Source organism: Diadema antillarum, unplaced genomic scaffold (genome assembly GCF_040938485.1).
Source record: "Diadema antillarum isolate AM-2024a unplaced genomic scaffold, OU_Dant_1.0 scf00000002, whole genome shotgun sequence".
Taxonomy (NCBI): domain Eukaryota; kingdom Metazoa; phylum Echinodermata; class Echinoidea; order Diadematoida; family Diadematidae; genus Diadema; species Diadema antillarum.
In genome coordinates this window covers 178962-203215 of record NW_027270891.1, presented here as the reverse complement: position 1 = coordinate 203215, position 24254 = coordinate 178962, and the positions used below count along the sequence as shown (strand labels likewise).

Sequence of the window (24254 nt, the reverse complement as noted above, 5' to 3'; positions counted from 1 at the left end):
CACATACAAACGAGAAACTTGGGGTGTGAGGAATAAAACCAACAACACTAGTTTTATAGCACTACCAGTAACGTCAACTCTTATAGTCGAGTTCGTTACATGCCAGACCAGGGGACCGTTTCATGAAACTTTTTGTCAGTGATTTACACCGACAACTGTTAAAAGCTACTGGAATCCTTGCGTCTGATTGGCTGATAGCAAATTTGTCGGTGAAAACCTCCGACGAACTCGTTGATGAAACGCCCCCCTGACTGCACGTCATAAAAATCGCAAGCGTCTTAAAGGCTCAGGCAAGCTATGGTATAATAACACTATCAGTGAACTAATAATTGAGCCAATGAGGGAATTTAGTTTCAAGTTTGATGGCCGGTCCGGGGATGACTTCTTTGGTCACGAGTGGGAGGAACAAATTCGGGACCGAATTTTCGCATTTGCAGCTTTTTCTTGTACGCCTAAATCATATGACGAAATAAGTTCACCAAACTTGACAAAGAGCATTTCTCGTGTAAAAGAATCTCAATGATTTTATTGTAAAATGACAGATGAATGTTGCCTGTCAACATTACTGAAGAAAAAAAGAAACAAAGTAAGGCCGAAAGTTTACACGCCATTTGACACAAAATTAATCTATTCCATCTGCAGTGGTGCGTGATGATGTGATCCTGAGAAGCGGATTTAAAAAGAAAAAAAAAAAAAAAGAGTCGAGACGGGTTGACCTCATCGATATGATTTTGAATGGTTGATCTCAACTGAAGGAAAACTAAGGTCGACAGTTCACACACTGTTATAATACATGCGTAGGTTATTATCATACAGCGGACTTCATAATAAGGGCTCTGATGCGTACGCTCCCTTAAAATTCTCAGGGTAAGTAATGAGCTGACTGAGAATCGATCGTGGTATGGACTCTGTAATATAAAATGTAAGTCAAAAAAGTCAAACAATTGAGTAAAAGACTCAGAAATGGACCCACCCACCCCCCCAAAAAAGAAGAAGATCAAAGGCCAGATATGAACCAAAAAGAATCAACAAAGGTCTTCTGCTTATCATATCATGGAAACATGCCACTTATGCCCAGTCTATAGGGGAATGTGCATCCATTGTCTTTTGTAAATCATGTTAGTCATCTTTATAGTGATTAACGGATGATATCACATACAGAATCTTCATGTTGAATGTATCATGAATCAACACAAGTCAACATGCTGAAATCGCATTGCATAGTATGCCTTTTTTATTGTTGAAATGAGGAGAATGGTTTTACCTTCTTTCAAAAGGCACCATGCATGAGAGCATTGCTGCTGGTGAAAGTCCTAATTCACTTCGACTAATTCACTTCACTTGGTGATAGTCCTTATCAACTTCGACAATTTTGCCGTCCCCGAAAAGGCTGAAGGAATACACCATCAGTCCTTAAAAGAGATGAACATTCAATCGAGACATCTACATTTGTCAATGTCATTATGATATCAAAGTAACATTTGTCCACTTCGTTCTTACCACCATTGATTTCCAATCATAAGACGCATATATTCTTATTTCCATTCACCTTGACCATCATCCCTTCTTAGGTTTTGGTAAGAAGGAAAATTACTTGTTTTTATAGTGTTTCTCTTTTGAGCTTTTGAGCCCCACATCTACAGAGCCATCGCTATAATGCGTTCAAGAGATATAAGACCAATGATTTCTCTTCGTGATCTACTCATTTTGTTGTTGTTGTTGTTTGATTCTCTTTTTTTTGGGGGGGGGGCAGAAAGGAGAGTCTAGTGACAGATTTTCTCTTTTCGTTGTAGGCTTCATCGTAAACACCGAGAAATCTATACAGCTTTGCTCCACAGAAACAAATTGAATACCTCGGATTTTTCATTGACTGAACGAATGCGTCATTTAGCAGTTCATCCTCCCAAAAGAAAAGGTTAATAAAATTCAACAATCTGCCCTGGGCATTCAAAATTCTCAAAAAGTCCGTATAAAAGACTTACAGCTCACTGTATTGATCTCGTGCTTTCTTCTTATGGCGAAATACCACCAATAAGGCGACATGGAAATTGTATGATGATAGCAGTAACTTTAATGTTGTCATAATTTCTGCCGACATTGCAGCCAAGCTGCACCTCTCTCAATCACGTGTCGAATTCTATTCACAGACCTACATTCCCCGACTTGAGACACAATTGTAACAAAATGCATGTAAGGTAAAATAAGTCGTTATGTCTCATCCCATCGATCCTTTTGCTCGGAGCATCAAGTGGTCACATATACACTGCAGGGGGGAAATCATATTTTATCACCAAAGCATAGTCGCGTTTATGCTCCTAGAAAAAGCTACGTGAACTAGTGGATCGTTATAAGGTGGGTACCCATAACTCAAGTAAACAAGATGGGCGGTAACTCCTCTGTTTCTATGATAATGTATGAATAATGTGAAAGCGGATATCTTACCAAAAAGAGCGTTTGATAAGGAACCTACCTATATGTCTCCTTGAACTTTCTCCTTTTTAGGTCATGTTTCTTGTTCCATCTCTATGTGGATCCATCTAAAACAAAATGTTAGACGAAAGATTGTGTACGCCACCTGGAAAAGAAATCAGGACCCTTCAATCATTAATGTTTCTTTTTTTTTAGCTCTTGGTTCAGTTCCAGTTTCATTCATTTTTTATCCTACATCCAACAAAGAGTACAACAAAATACAAAGTATACATTACACCATCACATTATTAAATATCAGTTTGAAAAAGATAATACATGACGCAATATAAATCGTTGAAGATATGAAATGTATATGTAGAATAGTTAAGAAAATCAACAGTGATCAATGCATACTTTGAAAGGTTGACCGAAAATGATGAAAAAATAGTTATCCACTAAAAGCAAGGCTTGTAACACGTGGATCACTGAAACTTACTGATATGTCACGAAACAACATCATTATAAACAGTAATCACTAAGTACCAAAAGAAATAATGCCTCCGGCACCCTTCGGGCGCCGGAGGCATAAAAGCAAGTTCAGACTAAGCTTACGATGTTACAACCTGATGCAGGTCATAATTAATTTCAGCCGTATCTCTTCCCACCTTTCCAGAATGTTGAAGTAGTTACACATGTAGGGACCAAACTAGTGGAGTAATTATTGTGGTTCCCATCTGGCCGGCTCAGCCACACTTGTTTTGTTCCTACTCTCAGCAGTGTTCGTCGCCCCAACTCTGAGGCTGCCTGCAGACGCACTGACGAGATCTCTCTCGTGCAATCCTCAGCAATTAGGGCCAACAGCCTATATTCAATACAGCTCGTCGCATGCATTACCTCAAAGAACGATGCAAAATGGCAGGCTCGTTTCACAGGCATTGACAGGACCTTTATACCAACCTGCTCACTCACTTGTGGATAATTCATATTGGCAAATAATAACGTCCTCAACAATGGACTCTTTTTCTCGTGGTCGTATCTCTGCAAGACATACAAAAAAGTTTTCTTTTTCTTTTCTTTTTTTTTGATTGAGTCTGTTTCGCCATCAATACAAATAGCGTATGTACAGGCCTACCTGTACTTGTATTATACGTACCTTTCTTCAACTTAAACTCATGGGAAAAAAAAGTTATTCTATGGGACTCACCGTCCTGTCATAAAGCACATGAGAGTCATACTCAATGAACCCAAAGCTATGCTGTGTTCTAACGTGCATGCATGACATCGCAGACCAGATGATGGTGAATATTTTTTTTTGACCCCAACAGGGTATTTATTGCCTCCATAATTCAACATTTTATATCATATCATACAAAAAATGGAAAAAAGGTACAATGAGCTTCAAAAGGGGTTCCTGAGATTAAAAGGAAACCACAAACTATTTACACAATATACTTCATTTGCTTTGGTAAATTATAATATGTTTTCTTACTATTCAGATCTTCCTCTATTCTTTTACAGATTTCTCTTTCAAACAAATGTTGCAAATTGGTTTCACGACATTCTTTTCCTGTTTTATTTCTTAACAGTATATATTTATAAATACACCAAAAGGCAATTGTCAAAAACAAATCTAATTCAGTCTCTTTATGGGCTTTTAACAGATGCATTCCTGTTATCTTAAAATCAACATTATATATAATTTTAATTATAACTGTTAGATACGAAAAGAAAAATTTATTCAATTTACACTCAATAAACGCATGTAGATTATCTTCATCTACACCGCAATGCTCACATTTTCCATCTCTTTTGATTTGCCATCTGTACAAATTCTTTTTTACTGGTAGTAGATTATACAAAATCTTAAAATTAAATTCTTTCAATTTGTTTTCTTTACAATAACACAAGTTTCTTTTGAATGTATTCATCCAATCAAATGATGACTCGAACATATTTTCCCAGTATATACAACATCTGTTACTATCGGGACATAGTGTACACAATAGTTTGTAAAACTGTTTAGTTGAAACATCTTGAATGCTTCTTTTCTGCTCTCTTCTTCCTATTCTTATTTTAGGAATTTCCAATAACCTATTATGAAACTTTATACATGATTCCGCATAAATACTTATCCATGCTTTTGGGATAGCCTGGCATAATAAAATATAATCAAAAATTAATGTTTGCTTACTTTTCTGTCGTTTAAGTTGATACAAAATTTCTGGAATGGATATAAACTTACCATTCTTAAAAAATTTTTTAAAAAAATACAATTCCACTTTGATACCAGCCATCATAAAATAAGGTCTTTTTATGAAAGGTTACATTTTTATTATGCCACAAAATTTCATATTGTACTGCGTGTACCATGGGTTGGAATTTTAAACAAATATCATTCTTTATCATTAACCAAGCTTCTAATATTTCAATATAAAACAATGGGAGTTGATCTTTATTCATCCTCTTCATATTCAACCAATCCAAATTAGAATTTAATAACAATTCTAATCCACCGAAAAAATTATACCAATAAAAACACATTTTACCCCATGTTCCTTTCGTTGCACCTATAGTGCGACCAAGCCATCTCAATCGGAAACTGAGTTTTTGCTTAGAAAGATCGATCATATTAACGCCTCCTTTTTCAAACTCTTTAATCATAATAATTCGTTTCACTTTTTCAGTTTTTGCTTGCCAAATAAAAATATATAACAGATTATTCAATCGTTTCAATATTTTCTCAGGAATTGTGTCAACCATAAGTATATGAACTATTTGACTTAAAGCTAAGGTTTTTACAATAATCAATCTACCAAAAAGAGTAAGTTTTCTTTTTCTCCAATTATCCAAAAGTCTTTGCAATTTCGTAAGTTTGTTTTCCCAATTCTATGCTCGTGCTTTATTCATATCAGGTGAAACATAAAACCCTAAGTACTTTGTGGGTGTGTCTGTCCACACTAAATTACTAAACTAAACTAGATGATGGTGAAGATGGTATAATGATAATGATAGCCTTAATGATAATGTTTGCGATAGCAGTCTTAAGCATTCCAATACCACTGGGCCTACTCGAAGACTGATGTTACTACTACTGAAATTAGTCCTTAATACGTGTCACCGCAATTATCACTATGATTGTGATAATGTTCATTAGACCTCTTCGTTGTTGGTATGAAAAAGTGTTGTCATTTTCTTGCCAAGTCAGAAATAATGGCATCGAACGTGCATAGCCTATATAAAGCGAATAATAGTCGCGTAATCGACATTGCAAAACAGATAAAAAAATTTCCTCTTTTAAAGCTGGTTTTAAAGGGATGGTATAGTATTGGTTGATGTGATAATTCAGCCTTTAACTTTTTGGGAGATATTTCAAAGCACAAGGTTAGGCAAGTTCCTTGATGGCAAGGTGGATATTTTGTTCTTGATACTTCTCCATTATTTGAGCACATTCATACCTATGAATCCCCTCTTTTCCTACAAATATGCTTTTATTCTCGGAGGGTTTTCATTTGTGAGAGGCATAACGCTGAATAATAAATTATGCTATATCGTTAGGTCGAGCACACATCGTCTGCAATAGCATCGTAGTAGTAACGGGGAAGGACACTCTCGCTGTCCGCGAGACACTTTGGACAGTGCACGCATGCGTAGTGAGCTATCTAAAATGTCCGCGCCCAGGAGCTAATTCACCAGCTACAAGGATGACACATTTCTTCGGAATTTTCGCGCATCTTGTGGGATTGCTGCATACACCAGAATATCTAGTGGTGAGTTTACTCAAACTTGGCTTGAATGCGTCATTTAGTAACCGTTTCTTGGCTTTAAACTGACTAAAGCGTATAATATGTATCGTAGATAGTTCCGCAACTAATAACAGTCCCATGTGTTTATTTATATGTAGTGCAAGTTCCAAATGAAGCACCGTAGCATAGCATTGCACCACCAGTGGGCAGTACCGGTACACCACCATCTGCATTTAGAACTCTATGTGGATGTAGGTTCTAACTACTGTTGGTAAGTAGTGCAGTACCGGTACTAGTATTGATAAGCAACACATGTAATTGTTGATGAGCCCTGACGACATCCAGCCAGCTTGTACTGCGCTAACTATACCTAATAATGGCATTAATTTAATGTCTAGGAATGAACAGTGAATTTTTGCATTTTCCCACACCATCCTCAACGACAGTCAAAGCCAATCCATTTCTATGTGCTTTGCACGCAGTGAAGTGCGTACTAAGCGTTCTGTGCGCCAATATTACGCGGTCGGTTTAAAAAAGGGTGGTTGATATGTAGATTCTAGTACTAGTACTTAGTAGGGCTACCATACTGCCAAGTGTTAGTTGTACTGGGCAGTGGTATAGGTCTACGCAAATAGGAATAGATCCCTCATGGTTTTAATCAAGGACAAAATTTCGAATGAATATTTTCACCGAATCGTAATTCATGTAATGTCTATGGAAGTTTCTAAGAAGCTTTGTATAACACGGTGTTCAATACAACTTAGTTTGCGTGCATTGTCAATGCAAAAACAGCGGTCGATCTCAATAAGGAGCACTACCGCGGGGAGCTGAAACGAGGCCATGCAAGTTCGACGGCGATATTTTTGCACTGAAACTTCTAATTTAAAGGGAACAATGGCATTTGATAGTGCTGGATTTTCTCAATCACGTAGGTCAAGTTTTTTACATGAATTTCAGTGTTAAATATTCTTATCAAGCAAATAAACATTAGGTGGTCGATGAGTAGTAGGTCCAACCATAAGTGGGAATAATTGACATTGACTCTCTAGGCCCTACTAAGTAAATTCACTAACTGTTGTGTTAGATCTAGGCTGTCTAGATACTTTGTAGATTATATAGCTTGGGATACCTCACATCTCTATGGTCTATTAATGATGATATACTACTACCATATTAAGTCTTACACTTGTAAACCACCACATACAATTTTGGTACCCGGTACTTTGTTTCCAATAGCAATAGTCAATACCATGTAGGCTTAGGAGGTCCTATGCTATGCCTATGGTAGGTGTTGGTATTGCGAAACTGGAATCATTCACAACATGAACTTTCAAGAATTGCCGACCATGAAAAACTTATGAGGAATTAAGGCCTATGCTATATAATGGTTTCATGACATTTACAGTACTCCTGTGACATTTCTCCCATGAAATATCTGCATGTTAACCCAAATTGAATTTCTACCCACAAACATACGTGTAACTATAACCCTAATCGTAATCTTCACATCAAACCTAAATTCAAAGCTCTATCACAACCATATCCCTAACCATAAATACTTTGAGAAAATAAGACCAGAACAGTTGTTGCAGGAGCAAATGTAGTGTTGCCCTATGGTGGTTCCATGACATCTGCTCCCTATGGACTATGGTATATGCTCTATACAATTTATAGGCTAATAAGCCCTACAACAACATGGTACTATGTAGGCAACATTAGTATGACAGGGATTTATTGAACACACACTGCTAGCAGAACACAACGGTCTTAATAGTGTGTTACTACAGTGTAAATATGTTTAATTTAAAAAAGGAAAAAAAATCTTTGCTTGTGTGAGAGGTGCAACTGTACAGGAATGGTACACTCAAGTCAACTTTCTTATATGGTGTATAACATTGAACTAGCCTTCCATGCATTGTGTTGACAAGATTTTTCCTGTGCATGTTAGTTTTGCTAATCTTGGTTACTTGTGAAATTTGTGAAGATTTTCATGCCTGCCAAAATGTCTGGTTTGTCAGTAACAGGCAACTGTTCTCGTAGTTTTAAAAGCTTGTTGAGTGATGAAATGAAAGAAAGATGTTTGTGAGTGAAAACCATAATGTGACCGCCCAACTCAAACTCCACAAAAAGTTGCAGATTTGGATTCTCTGCAGTGGAACAAGTTACAATATATGTATAACATTTAGGTCGACTGACTCAACTCTTATAAAGTTTGTCTCATGAAGGAGAGTAATCTTTTCTCTAGATACATGTACCTTACATGTCAAAATTTGGATGCTTTAAAACAAAACTGAGATTGAGATATTAGCAGTTTTATAATCATTTTTTTTACTTTGAACAGGCACTGCTTCCACTGGAAAATAAAACACTTTTTCATTGATTTCTGCACAGAATGCGTGAGACTGAGTGACCCCAATTTTTAAATCCTCTTTTTTCCCTTTTCTATGAAACTTTACGTCTTAAGTCTCTCTTATATCAATTACTTTTTGAATGGGTTAGGATGGACCAATCTTAACGAGTTATTCATTTAAGAGCTCAGAGCTTACTCTCTTAATCTCTGTACATAGAAAAGTGAAAATCCATCCTGGCTTACTTTTTGTGGGTTTTGAGCTGGGCGGTCATGTATGGAGCATAATGATATCCATCAAGAGTGAGTGTGCATGTTTTCTCTTGTCCATTTGATAGTAAATGGAGCTGATGTACCCCTGAGTGCATTCTTTTGTAATGAATGCACATTTGCAGAGTGCATTCATTCAGAGGTCTCTGAAGAGGCAGTGATGCCTAAATGCCACAAAATTTATATTATTATTGTTCAGTTCAATTCAATTCGCGTTTATTTCATTCAAACAGATAAAAAACATTCAGACAAAGTATATAAATAAATTCAAATTGACAATAAAAATGTAACAGAATGTGGAGACAGCAAGAAAAACAAAGTTTTATAAGCAGCTGCCACCATAACAAAAGCATTTATAATAAAAGTCATATTAAATTGTACGAATAAATATGCATAGATATTAAAACCAAAGAGATTGAAAATACATATTCAACAATAGACACATAGAGACAAAAACAAACAAACAACAAACAAACACAGAGTAATACCCGAATGTGTAGATTACTTTTCTTTTTCCAATAAGAATAATCTAAATCTTCGTTTAAAAACATTTAAAGATGGACTCATTTTAATTGACTGTGGCAAGTTATTCCAAATTAGAGGTCCTCTATACAAAACAGAATATAAACCAACATTTGTTCTATTAAGAGGTAAATGATAATTTAGAGGATTTCTCAAACAATATGAATGAATAGCACTATTTAACTGAAACAAGGAAGAAAGACTTGGGGGAATACAATTTTTCAAACATAAATACATAAATACACCAATAATATATTTGTTCAATTCAAAAATATCTAAAACATTACATTTCATAAAAAGAGGTTTAGTGGAGGCAAGATAATTGGTGTGACATATAATTCTCACTGCTTTCTTCTGCAGACGGAAAAGTCTGACCATAGAATAATTTGATGTATTTGCCCAAGCAATGTTTCCATATTGAAGTTGACTTAATATAACAGCGTTATAAATCATGCATAAAATATTGTGAGGAAAATATCGTAATTTGTATAAAATACCGATACATTTAGAAATCTTATTGCAGACTGAATCAATATGTTTATGCCAAGATAATTTATTATCAATAATGACGCCAAGAAATGACAATGAACTCATAATTTTTATAAGATTGTTATTCATATAAATTGCTGAATTCTGTATATCAATTTTCTTATTAGTAAAAATCATACATTGAGTTTTCTTCACATTCAAAACTAATTTGTTCATAAGAAGCCAATCATAAATTTTTTGAATCTCTTCATTAAAACGTAACAATAAAGTATTAATATTATCATCAGACATAAACATACTGGTATCATCTGCATATAAAATGAACTATTTTTTCTGTGACATTGCAAATATCATTGATGTAAATGAGAAATAAAAGTGTTGTCATTCTTATGAAGATTTAAGAATTTAGATTTTTCCTATTTGAATCAACAATAGATTGGGCTACTGCGAGCAATAATCAGAATGTTTATCCTAAAAGAAGGCAAAAGCAGAATGATATTATGATTAACACTAATATAGATGCTTTCTCATCTCTGAAATTGATTTATCAAATGATATGACGTGTCTAAATAAGAAACTTATTATTCAAGGCAACTGCATTAGTTAGCAGTGAGAAAATGCATCCATTTGTCCACTTTCAGTGACGTTTTGAGTCAGTATGCATCAATGTGAACCTATCAACAGGATTTCAATAAGGAGCCAGTGTTTTAGAGGGGAAATGCAGTTCAAATATAAGTCAGTCTAATAAGAAAGAGTAGAATATTACAAGTTCAATGGTATAATTTTGATTGAAATCGGATGACAAATAAGGAAGGTATGACATTTTTTATTTTCGCTATTTTAGGAGGAAACAGTTCTAGAACAGTCAATATGAACTAGAGCATGTCGTCCCCTCACAACTTACCATTCAAGTACATAAAATTTTGAAATTTCCAGTTTTTCACTATTTTGAAGTTATTTAACTGGGAATAACATCTTTTTTCAGACTTCAATGATAGAAACATTGAATTTTCATAATTTTTTGTACACGATCAATGGAAAATTTTGAGGTTATGACATGTTAGCTCACTCATTTGCATATTCATATCTACCATACAAGAACTGTTAAATTGCAGAAATTAGAAAATCTTCAAAATGCCATAGCTTCTGTATTTTTTGTCCGATTTCAGTCAAATTTTTACTGTTGAACTCAGTAAGATTTTACTCTATATCAGACTAACTTTGTTTTGGACTGGATTTTCCCCAGGTAGGTGGCACCACTTACATGACTCCTTTCTACAGCATCATGTGATATTATGCATTATGAATTTGGTTCAAGTTTATTTTTTAGTAGAGATGGAATGCGATATGATTTGAGACATAAAAAAAGCATTAAGAGTAAAGTTTAAGGGAAAGAAGAAGTGTACATGTGTGTTTGTGTGTGTGTGTGTGTGTGTGTGTGTGTGTGTGTGTGTACACTGTAACTGATGTTGGTGTGTGGGTGTAACTGTGTGGATGAGTTAACCTCAGAATGTGGCTTTGCATGAAGCACTGCTCATTCGTGCAATGTTTGAATATTGTAGTGATTTTCAGGTGCTATCTATGGTCATTATTTGTTCATTGATTTTGAATCTCAACTGTTATGTCACACTTCTTCAGACTAGAGCCAGGAAACCAGAGAATGGGGCGAAAAAAAGAAAAGAGAAAAAAAAAACTTCAGTGATTTGGATAAAATAAAGAATTAATTGTGACAATGTAACAGCGAATTTGTGAATATATTCAAATGACAGCAGACATGGAATGAAGAGTTCAATCCATTATTCAAAAGAAGAAGAAGAAAATCTTAAGTGCAGTGCATTTTGTGGCTGTCATTCAATTACAGGTTAAATACAAGTAGCAATATCATCACCAGACAGAAAAAGTATGACTGTTGTTTTTCCCTATTAACTCTTAGTGTAGACATCAGCTTGGGTAGTACCTACTTCCCTTTTGCTGACGTGCACCCTCCACAAAAGACCAGGTATACAATTATATCCTCGTAGCTACTGCACAATGTGTTGTAGATCCGCAATATCCCAAACTTACATAGACATGTTTATAAATGCCATTGACTAATTATGATTTTTATTTACCGGTATGTATTTATTTATTTATTATTTTTTTTTTTTGTAGATAAACTTATGTGAAAACTGGATTTCAAGTAAGGCAAAACATTGGTGGATGGCTCAGCTTGTAGATTGTCATAGGAAAAATTTTCCCATTAAACTTTGATACACAGGTATGATATCGTTAAAGTTTTTGTGTCTTTTTTGGGACCACGAAAAATAATCCTCTCTTAATATGCGAATTGCAACTGTAGTAGATATTATACTGAGTGGCCATGCTAGCGAATGTGATGCAGACCAATGATTGAGTGATATACGAACGGGCGTGGAAGTATATACATGATGAATAACGTAGGCCTACGAGATTTTCATTTTATGTTTATCATGAAATACTGTAGTCTTCACCCCTTCACAGTGCCTTGCTAGACACAACAACAGATAAAGTGTAAAAACAGTGCCTTACGTGCTGTTTTAGCATGATTTATTTTTAGAAGTGCGCCCTCTTGTGTAAAGAAACGACAGTATGACCATGATGACTTACAGTCGTACAATACTTTCGTGGAAGCCATGTTTTGCTTTCGAAAATTCTGACGCACTTATAGCATAGTAACACAAATTATCTCTCGCTCTGTGTGCTCGTTTTGTTCTGTAACTGTATTGTTGAATTTCACTGTGATATAAAAGATCACGCACAGTTTCCTTTGAACACTAAGAAATGGGTCCAGGGGCCTGTTGCATAAAAGTTACTATTGCGGTAACTTTGCCATCCAATGATAACTACCATGGTAAAAGTACTCAACAGCCTATCAAAATCAAGAATTCCATGGAAGTTACCATTGGATGGCAATGTTACCATAAGAGTAACTATCATGCAACGGGCCCCAGATGTCTCCCTGTCCAATAACTTATTGATGGACAGACTGATTGTACTCACTCTGTCTATATAACGCTTATACTCTTTCTCTTCCTCCTCCTCCTCAATTCTTTTCTCTCTCTCCCTCTCTTTCTCTCTGCTGTATGCCCTCACAATATTTGCCGAAAAAACTAAAACAAAACAGAATAAATACTGATATGCGGGTACGAAATGTTGAAAATGGGATTTTATCAAGTACAACCAAAACTATTTTGAAAGTCTGCAGATTACAGTGAAACACCAAATTATTTTGTTCAAAATAGATTATATCCTTCTCGGGAAAGAGAATAGGATATGAGGAATTGTGTTTACAACATATGTAAGTAAGATGATGCTGCCTTAAAACAGCTCAAGCAAATTTGTACTGCCCTTTGCATTAAGCGTGAGAGCACTGGGTGTATAATTATGTAAAAAAAATGCTGAATGTCCTGTACATAAATGTGTACTGATTCAGATGAGAAAACACAATTTTATCAATTTCAACGTCCTACATGTAGGCCTACATGCTACGCACCCGTTGAAGAAGTCTTATTTTATACTTAAACAGACAGGAAAACACAATTTCGTGAACATTAGGTCTGAAAAAGCAAGAGTTATTCCGAATTTAGTTCATGATCTTGACTTAAAATCCAAAAGAGATCCATTCCCCTGATTGTTTCTTTTTTTCTTAGAATATGGTCTCCCTATCCCATCACCAGTCTCAAAATCTGTTTTATAAAATAGTTATATCGATTAAATAAGAGCAGGAAAAGTAGAAATATATACAAAACACGGGCTTTTTAATGCGAAATTGTAGAAGATTGTACAGAAAGTGATCCAACATAAAAACTTCAATCAGAGTACACAGCTGTATATAAACATTCATACCTCCATACTTCTCTACTACAAACGTCATTGTTTTAACCCACATGTTTGTTCTCGTTCTACATGTTATCATAACCGTAATACTTAAAGACAAGATTAACAAATATTTCCTGATTACATGTCAGAATAAGACGAAGAAGTGAAGACTCTTCGTTTCAATGAGTTGTATTTAATCATGACATCTGATGTTGATTGATATGAGAGCCTTCAAGGAACGCACGGATGACTGAAGAAAGAATCAGTATTGAGATATTTTAAGAAGTTGTTAGTCGCTGAATATATAATGTGATATCAGTGGTTTATTGCAAATTATTTTGTGGGAATCATTTTTTTTTGTACATATTCTCTGCGAGTGCCAAATTCACGCGTCGCCTGAATAACAGGAATGAAATTATGGATTGTCAAGGTTTGAGGTATACTTATTTTGTACATACTGAGTTATACACGCTGAGAGGTACTCAGTATGTTTTCTCTCAGAATAAAACCTGAATTACTATGGAAGTTGGTTTATAAAATCATTGTTTTTTCTACGTGGAAGCCCTATGCATGAAACTTTTTCCCCTTTTCTTAAACGAGATTTATCACTTGCACAACACACTTGTCTACTTGCAAGCCCACGCGTATTGGGTCGACAGGAAAATAGGCAAGTTGTTTACTATACCAAATTAAGAAGGCAATTTCATATATTTATCTTAGAACCCAAGAGCCGGTCACTTATTGGGTTGATGATGTATGCTTTGATGCAGTACCATCTGAGTTCTCGTTTGTAAAAAGCCTTATTGAGCGCCTTTCTCTGGATTTCCGTTACTGTTCTCCTGGTAGAGAGACCATGTAGCAAAGATCAGATGGAGCTGGACAAAAAGAAAAAGAAAATGGTGAAACAGAATAGGGAAACTATGACTATGACAGGTTTCGACTTTTGTCATTATCATAGAGTTGTGCAGGACATATTTTTGTGCGTCACTTTGTTCTTCCGAAAGTTGGTCCATTTTATCTTCGGTTTTCCCTTTATCACCAACCCCCCCCCCCCTCCCTGCACAGCTTGTGAGAAGGTGCTCATGATTTGAAAGAAAGAAAGAAAGAAGGAAAGAAAGCTTGATCATGTTTAAGAGCAAGGAACGTGTCCAAGGTGGACATCATGATGGTAATGCCATGATCATAACATTTATTAAAGGACTGTCAATAAGTCAAACATTATTAAATGTAACATTATGTGACCTTTAAATAAAGCCAATTGAACGTATTTCGTATTTACCGGCAACATGAAATCTTATGTCATATCGCAAACCCAGATAATGCCCGCAGCTTGTCAAGGTGATTGTGTTGCAATGTGTATGTAGATGTTCTTAGGTTTGTGTGGTCAAAATACAGAAGACATGACATGTTATACAGATATCAACATTAAATCGACTGGAGGTGTTCCGAAAAAGTGACAATGATTACCGGATCCCAAATGTGCCATCAGCACTATTGCCTTCTTGATGTTGTCAGAGAATGTTAACACCTCCCCTCCCCCCTCAAAAAAATCCAATCGTGAGCGAAATGTTTAAAACAGTATGGAATGTTATAATGATTTCAGCCAGTTTGCACTGATAAACAAGACATGCAAGATGAAGGGCTGGATATGCCATGCGTAATGTAAAGAAATCATTTGGTGTATAGGTGCATATTCAGTTGTTTAAATCCCAGCGGTTTCCAAGTAACGCGTTTCGTTTAGAAACCTTGTGAAGGCCTTTAAGACAAATACTTTGGGATGTTGATATTGATTTGATCAGAGCACTGTACTTACATCGTAAATGAACCTGATGCCGAACCAGATTATCTCTCCAAGGATGTAGTTCTCATCGCCAAGACCACTCGTCGTCTGCAATGAAGAAGATGTGACAAATAGTACACGTGACCGTACAAATCACGTTCTTTTTTTGTTGTTGCCAGAATCAAAGACAAAACAAAACAAAAGCAAAAACAACAGAGACACACAACTTCAAATAAGGGCGTAGCTGATGCGTCAAGACATTTCATGGTAATCAGTTTTTTGGCAAGAAGAGCGAAAAGCACATGTCTTTATTTTTAGAAAGAAAATTAAACCATAACATTGGCTTTAAATATGCGAAATCACAGACCGAACCAACATTTCGATGAATTACCTCACTATGCAGCTATCAAGGTGTTCAAGTGAACAAAAATTTAACAGTTATAGATTTCTTTATTCTAAGGCTAATGCTTCAATCTTAATGATGGAATTAGTTACCATAGATAATTGGTTATGATGCTATGCAGAAATGTAAAGCATTTGATAATGTTTTAAACAAAAGAATGTTTTTTCTTTCACGAAAATGACAAAAACAGATCGTGTATTGATGCAAATTACCAGTGTGTGTACAAGAGAGAAGGGTATAGGGATCTTACCACGTAGTTTGCGTTGAAGGTGACAGCAAAGAAAACAATGGCTCCAAGCTCCAGGATCAATCCAAATGACTTCATAATGGAGAAGAAGGCCACCGGAATCGTGAAATACTGCATTGTGGTCAGGTGAAAGGTCAAAGGTTAAAGCAACGATAGTATACCATTCACAATCTCAATTGAAGTTAGCTTATGATTTTTAACAGATTAAAGACATGTTTTACTTGTGAGACTGATCAAGATAGATGAATACAGCTGATTTAGGCATTCAATAGAAACGATTGTTTCGTTTTAAGAATAAACTATACTTTCTCCAAAAATAACTCGTGTGTATTTCAGCATTTCTTTCCACTGAAAAGTCACAAGAATATATGAAGGGATACCATTTGTAAAGTGAACGCATATCACGCTCTACAAAGACAATTTACAAAGTTTGTGATAGAGCGAAGATGGCTCTGAATTCAGCTTGATTCCTGCCTTATTTTCACATGCATGTACCTCTATGTGAACAAAAAAGTTTCACCGTCCACGCCCCACTTGAAACATGTAGAAAGGGTGATCGCGTAATTTTTGATGTACAGTTGTAGTACGTTGTACTACAACAATGGGGTTTATAGTACCATCGTGATGAACAGTTGTGTAACAGCTGCATGACTAAATGAGACTGAATTGTCGTTATTGTTATACTGATATCTGTTTATTGTCGTTGTTAGCATCATTTTTTGTGCCAATGTACATTGTAGTACCCATTGTAGGTACAACAGGGTAGCAAATTCTTAGATATGACGTCAGGAAATTTGGGGGGAGAAGTAAACATGTGTACAGTCTGTATAGTCACTGGTAATAATGTATGCTTGTTCATGCATGTCACCATACAACATTGTGCAGACCAGACAGATACTACTAACCCAGTAGGCTCCAGCGAAGAGAACGAGGGCGAGCAGTGGGAAGATGACTCCAGTCATAGCGATCAGGAAATAGTGGAGGACCAACACGCCTTCGAGAGAAAATAACCAAGAAATTAGAGTAAATGTTATCCTTTACATTGCATAATAGTAATTATCACCATTCTCTCTAAACAGTGCTATCATCGTGATGGTAACACGCACACAAGCAGTAAATTATTCAAGAGATCTGCATCATTGGCAACAACTGAAAATTATGATTGTTTTGGTTTTCAGAGAAAAAAAAGTGTATCTTGAATATGTCGATGAAGATGCGAATGATAAACGTGATAAAAAGGAGTATGTTACACCAAGGAGGTACTATAGGCTAGGCTCGCCTAGTACTTCCTTGTATTGTCTGTAGGTAAAAGAGTAGTGTATAGTATAGTAACTTATGTAATTATGTGCTTGGCCTTTTCTGATACCTTTTTCGAGGAAGGTTTTCCATTAGGTCCACCAAATCTTTAAAAACTCAATGAAACCATCCGTGATGAAAGATTGGAGAAAATGGATCATTTTTAAGCTTACTATGAGACAGGAAATTCAAGTGACCTAAAGATCTCATAAGCATGGAGAATAATATTTCATTAATACATCCTAAAGTAACTAGTCAATGGAATATTTACTTTTAATAAATGAATTTAAATTTATGGAATTCCTCGTAAATACTCTCTATATCGTCCTACTTTTTCTTTTAAAAATCAGGCATTGATGTATGAGTTTCCATCTGAGGGCGACATATAAAATCTTATCAAAAAGTCATAATAATTCAATGGATATTGGGATTCATCTCAAACTTTCACTGTATGTGGTTCACTTACATTCTGCATTTCCTGAAGCCACTACAATGTATTGTTCAGGGAATCAAATCATTATAAGAGAGGACAGGCAACTAATACCAACCTGTGTAGTAGGACTGATCAGTGAACTCGAAGGACCTAGCCAGCAGGTCTAAGAGAACCCAGACGTAGTATGCCGCACTGATAGCCGAGATTAACTGTCACGTTTGCATGTCAGGAGAGGAAGGAGAGGAAAAAAATCGAACATATTAATGTTGAAATCAAATGGTATAACATTCAATAATTGGCCAAGGATTATGCACTCGGATATAATCAGTGCGTGTCTGATACACGTATACTACTTGTACCTTAGAACAAGATCGGTACAATGGAATTATGCTATCAGCTGTGTACACAGTTATTGCGTGTTTGCAAAAGGGAGACAGCCCTGGCATGCCAGTATACATGAGCAACGGAACATTGATGTGTGTGTGTGTAAAATGGGAGGTGGGGGTGGATGGGCGGCGATCCATCTCATTGTCCATGGGTAAATCACTTGGGATGAGGCGTCCCTTCCGAAATCCTAGGTTATAGTAGGATTGACTTCTATAACTTTGTCAACACTCCTGAGCCCTTGCAAGAAATGTTCACCTATCCCCATAGCCCTAAGTATGTGATCCTTTGCAGGAAGTGATGAGCTGCCGCCGAAAAAAAAAATCGTCATTGTTGTACTGTATTTGCAATTATTTTCGTAATCACCACTAATTTCAGGAATACAGCGTAGTTAACTTCGGCTACATTTGTAGTCATCGCATTAGTGAAAAAACTGTAGGAGATATTCTATATTGCCGTGCATGTTAAGGCTGGTATGTATTATGATTTACATGTAGTTTGTTACACAACGCTGAAACATACATTATTATGATGGAGAAGAACTTAAAGTTTTTGACTGCGTCCGTCTTATCCTACAAGTAATACACACATACACTGGTATACGTGCATGTACAACTGTATACTCGCATACTCGCGCACAAGATAATGCGTTTTGTTATTTACTGAGCTACAATATTAATTAACACCATGAGTCATTATTTCCAGTATACTCAATTGTTTTAGCATGGCATGGAAAAGGAAAGTCATTCTGTTTATCGCTTGAAGACTGTTTATAGTCGAAAAATTACAATATAGCTCACACGTGCGTAACGCGTCTTCAGTCATTTCATATCAATGTAATTGACTCCCTTGTTTATGTTCATCTTCTGTAAAGATTGATAGACACATAATTGTTATAATAATAGCTTTTAAAAAGTACTGATGGCCAGATTATAGGTGTGTTGTCTATGTCTAGCCAAAACGTCACGACACATGATTACATTAATGTTAGTGATGTCGTTATAATTCTAATAAACCAGACTTCCAGTAGCCAAATAAGTCTATAAATTGTGAACTTACCAAAGTGATGATGGCACCAAGCATGCCACCACTTCGGTGGCTCAGACAGCAGTAGCAATGATATGGCGTCAGCGCCATTTTGAAGGTTGGAAAAGTTCTCTCAAAACGTCTACAACTGTCTTCAAAATGGTGTCCCTCAAAAACTCGCTGATGAATCTCTGTGCCCGTGGATCAAAACAGTGCGCAACATATAACTTGGTACCAGCTCGTGCTACATAAAGTTACAGCTTGGATTTGCGGTTTTCCTCATACGGGCACAGCCCTATGTCATGCATCTGTGATTTCAAGATATGCGAACTTGATTCTGTTTTCTATGCCTCCTGATGAAAAGTTTTGGTGATGTCATCCTGATATTCTATTGTGTGATTGGGCGGAAATTTATGGTTATGGAAATCGACGGCGCACACACTGTATCTCCACCATCACGGCGCGCGTACATAGGACCTCACAGTTTGGGCGTTCACTGCTCACTGCGTGTATTTCTAACGGGGCTATTGTATTGCTTATTGGTCTACACACAAATGCACGAACGGGGTTTCGAAGTCTTTTGAGATCTTTTGTTGGTGATCTCCGAAGCATGGTATCCAAGCTTCGGAACAGAAGAATGAAATGCCAATGTGAATAGTGTCAATGGAGCAACAGCGAGTAACGCTGTTAGTTAATACAATTCCTGCTTTATCACACGACGAGGTCCCTCCTGCACCCAATTTTCCAGAGGGCATTTGGCTCGGGGCCGCTAGTGTAAACTGTGTGTCCTGTTCGTTATCAGTCAATGTTGCATTGAGCAAATCATTCGTGTTACAGCGATTATGTTTTACTTTCAAGCGATCTGGAGTAAGGTTGCACAAAAACATAACCACCATACAGTAGGATACTATACTGAATCACTTAGGATTGATCATCAACAACACGGATGTTCTATAAACGTCTTTACACTTCTTTTACGCCTCGTTCAGTAAATATTAACGTTCAACTGTATCCCGAAATGCAAGGCCCCAACTAAATGATCCCTCGTTAATATCCATGAGTGTGGCATAAATATAATTATGTCCTTGATAATAAGTTATATTAGAATAATAATCATTATGCAAATTAATGTCGCGCATTGCACTTCTACACTAAGTAGATAATCAACATAATATTCTGCAATGTTCCAGCTATATAGTTCACAACCATTAAATGTGCCATTAAAGAACTACTAATCACTATTTTATTTATCTAGCATGTAACTCACCAATACACTGTACACACGTACATGTACACACACACATTTTCAAAACATTCCCTGTTAGTTACAGTACGTCATTTTTGTATGCCCATGGCAGTATGTAATCAAAGGTGAGGTACCAAAACATTCGATGTATAATCGGGCTAAAATCTGATCCCGTATTGCTGTACGAACATCATGCTTCTCTACAGCACGTGTCCGGGGCAGCTTTGATATTTATGGCGTGCCCTTTTCAATGTTATATCTGTCTAGAAATAAAGAACGCACTGGGCGTAGACTGCAGTACCTCAGTTGTCTTCATCCCTTCCGTACTTTGGATTCTGGACCAGACTAACATAGGGCCTAAAGGTGAGTGTAAATTTAAGTCTTGTAAATCATATTTCGATGCCCTGCAATCCTATAAAAAATTACTTATTATGGACATGATGGAAGAGCACCGAAATCATGCAGCTTGTGTCAGTAGAACTGCGACTGCAGGTAAGTCCTGAATCTAGAAAAGTTGGAGCTATCGAGCTTAAAGGACAAGTTCACCTTCATAGACATGTGGGTTGAGTGAATGTAGCAATATTAGTAGAACACATCAGTGAGAGTTTGAGCAAAATCGGACAATCCGTTAAAAAGTTATGAATTTTTGAAGTTTCTGCTCAGTCACGGCTGAATGAAAAGACTACTATAGCTTATGATGTCACATGAGTACAACGATATAAAGAAAGAATAAAGAAAATTCAACATGCTTCCATTTTTCTCGCATAACAAAACAACATTCGACTTCTCTCTTTCAGAAGGCAAGGGAAATAATATTACCCTTAATATACGTCAGTAGCAAGTCAAAGAAATGTGCACTTTATTAAAAAAGTACAGTTTTGTGAAATTCTCTTTTTATTTTCCTTATATAGTTGTACGCATGTGACATCACACACTGTAGTAGTCTTCTCTTCCAGCAGTGACTGCGCAGATACTTAAAATATTCGTAACTTTTGAACGGATTGTCCAATTTTCCTCAAACTTTCACTGATGTGTTCTACTAATATTGCTGCATTCTCTCAATCCTTGTTTATATGAAGGTGGACTTGTCCTTTAATGTTAACCCTATTAAGCCCAAGCTATTTTGACCCCTCGCAGGCCCAAGGGGGGCACATTGTGCCCCCTATATAACTTTTTTAATATTTGATGTATCATCGTCATATTTGGCACATAAGTAGAGTAACTCATACTCTACATGACCGTACATTTGAATTTTCTCAAGGTCACCCATGGAGGGCGCTATTCACCAAAATATAAAGAAATACATAAGAAATATGCTAAAAACATGATTTTTCTGTATAATTTCTTTATCCCCATTATATATGTCTTATTGTGGACCAATCATTTGCATATCTGCCACAAATGATAAGCAAGTGGAATCTTATTATTTGTTCTGGTTGAAATTTCTCAAGGTCACCACATGGGGGCGCTATTCATATCAACATAAAGAAATACATTATGAGATCTGAGATGAAATGTTTGGAATGGGTACATGTATAGTTATGACATGTCATATTTGCATAATAGTGGAATTTTGAGATTGCAAATTGATAATATGATAAACTAATGATATTAAAGGCATAACTTCGGTGAAGGAATCAAAATAGCACAAAATAGAAGGGCAATCTTTAGAAAAAAATAACTGTTTTCAATTATCTCTATTATATCTATTGTTTTATGATTTTGTCACATAAAAACAAAGGAAATAATAAGAAAAACTTTCCAGGACCATAATTGCTTCAAATTTTGCTCCTTCAACAAATTTCAACCAAGAAACAGCCATTTCATACACTGTAATGCTGTTAAATGAAATGGGAACAGAAAAAAGATGCAAAATCTGACTGACATGGTTGTCAGTTTATGGTTGCCACGGCAACCATCGACATCAAAAATATAGCTAAATTATATATCAAAATGTTTGCAATAAGATTTTAGGAAAAGTCACCAAATTTGGTTGAAATGGGATAAAGGGCGATGGAGTGGCAAATGAAAATCTGGTGGGGCTTTATAGGGTTAAAACGCTTTATGATCTTGAACACATAGGACCAGGCATAATTATGTGCTACCCTCTTTCCAAAGTGTTTCTTTATGCTGTTGCTTCATTGATCTCGCTCGTGTATAATCGTTAATACTATCGTCCTATAACTGCATGTGCATTGAGTCATACCTGTTATATCTTGCTGCATGTTACAATAAATGTTTGTCATCAGGTGTCTAAGAGGATACTGCTGGCTGTCATTCCATAATATTTCATGAGAACGTCCGTTTATCTCGTCCGCAAACACTATATATACCTTGTTTCACCATGGCACATGATTATGTCTTTTTACATCACTAGTTATCCCAACACTTCCCTCTTCATGTTTCTCATGTGTACTATATTTTTATACGACACTTTGCTGGTTTCTCTAAATATCTAGTGATGACGAAAATGCCGACAATTATTTTGATGGTGGTACATGTTTGATAATATCGATAGTGAAAGTAATGTGAAGAAACTAGTAAAAGCAAAAGAAAAGAAAGGACAGAGAAGAGGATGGTGGAGAAGAAGGAAAAGGTTAGAAGAATGAAAAGATGAACAAGGAGTCTTTAACAGCACGCTGCTGTCAGGTCCGTATAGTAAACAAATACTGTAGAACACGTTAAAGTTTAAGGAAAATCGGAAAATCTCCGTTTCAAAGTTCAAAATTTTTAAAGTTACTGTACCTCCATGTCGGCTGTTAAGAAGACTACAACAATTATTCGTGATGTCACCGTTGGCATGTTAGGTCAACGATATATAAAAAAGATATATAGAGAAATTCGCAAAGTATCATTTCTTTTGAAAAGTACACATTCCTTTGACTTAAACTAAAGTTGTATTTCTGACATAGTGTTGACGGTTGAATTATTCCCCGCGGCTTCTGAAAATGGTAAGCCGTAGTAAGTGTTCTTTCACTGCCCTAGAAAATGAAAATATGTTGGATTTATATATATATATATACGACAGTTCAAATAAAAGCCTTTCAATTTGTATAAATATCGTGCTTGTATGTGTATGTTTTGCCTGTGCTCTTTAATTTGATCAAAAGTCAAATCCAAGTTTGCTAAACAATGCATATTCTACACCCAGCTTCTGCAATATATTGGAATATAAGACAAAATTCTTGAAGAATGGAAGTAAGAAAGATCAACATTCCTTTTATATACAGCGTATGTCCCATTTTTCAAGTAAATCCAATATACAAATCAGTTTTAGCATCCCACTAAATCTTCCTGTAATTCACTAATTGGATGAAATAAAATATTACGCCCTCTAAGGTCTACTTCAGGCTAGTCGCGAAGCATCAGGACGATAATAACCCATTCAAAAGAGGAGTTAAAACCTGAAAGAGGAATTAAATGATAATTTCCACTTTTCTGAAGAATTTCCCTTAATGATACTTCGTTTTAAGACGTATACTCCCCCTATTAAAGCTCGGTTGTATACGTGTATGATATTTAATCCCTTACATTTACATTTTATTACCTTTTTCAAAAACTTCAGGGGTTTTGCCATTACCTTTCCTTTGTGTATTAATATATAACGATCTTTTGCATCGTCTTCCGCAGACGCTGGATGCTCACTTGGTTACTCTGGCAACGCCAGTGATCTATTAACTACTTGAAACAATCGCAGTAAAGTGTTTGCGGAAGAAGCTACTTCCGTTCCGATTCTATCCCCTATATACTGATATAGCTTTCTCACGTATACTGACGTGGTCTTTTTCATCCACGATCTTAATCTCTATAGGTTTGTTGCGC

The 24254-nt window shown here is 36.0% G+C and overlaps 1 protein-coding gene across 1 annotated transcript; it reads right to left on the bottom strand.

Annotated features, from left to right (window-relative positions):
- Positions 1-14209: 14209 nt before the first annotated feature.
- On the bottom strand, positions 14210-19297 carry LOC139730559 (uncharacterized). The gene is made up of 6 exons (XM_071641446.1): positions 19220-19297; positions 17892-17985; positions 16953-17041; positions 16051-16158; positions 15431-15505; positions 14210-14492 (listed from the first exon to the last, which is right to left on the bottom strand). The coding sequence occupies exons 1-6, from the start codon at positions 19295-19297 to the stop codon at positions 14418-14420; spliced, it is 519 nt and encodes a 172-aa protein (XP_071497547.1). The 3' UTR covers positions 14210-14417.
- Positions 19298-24254: the final 4957 nt, after the last annotated feature.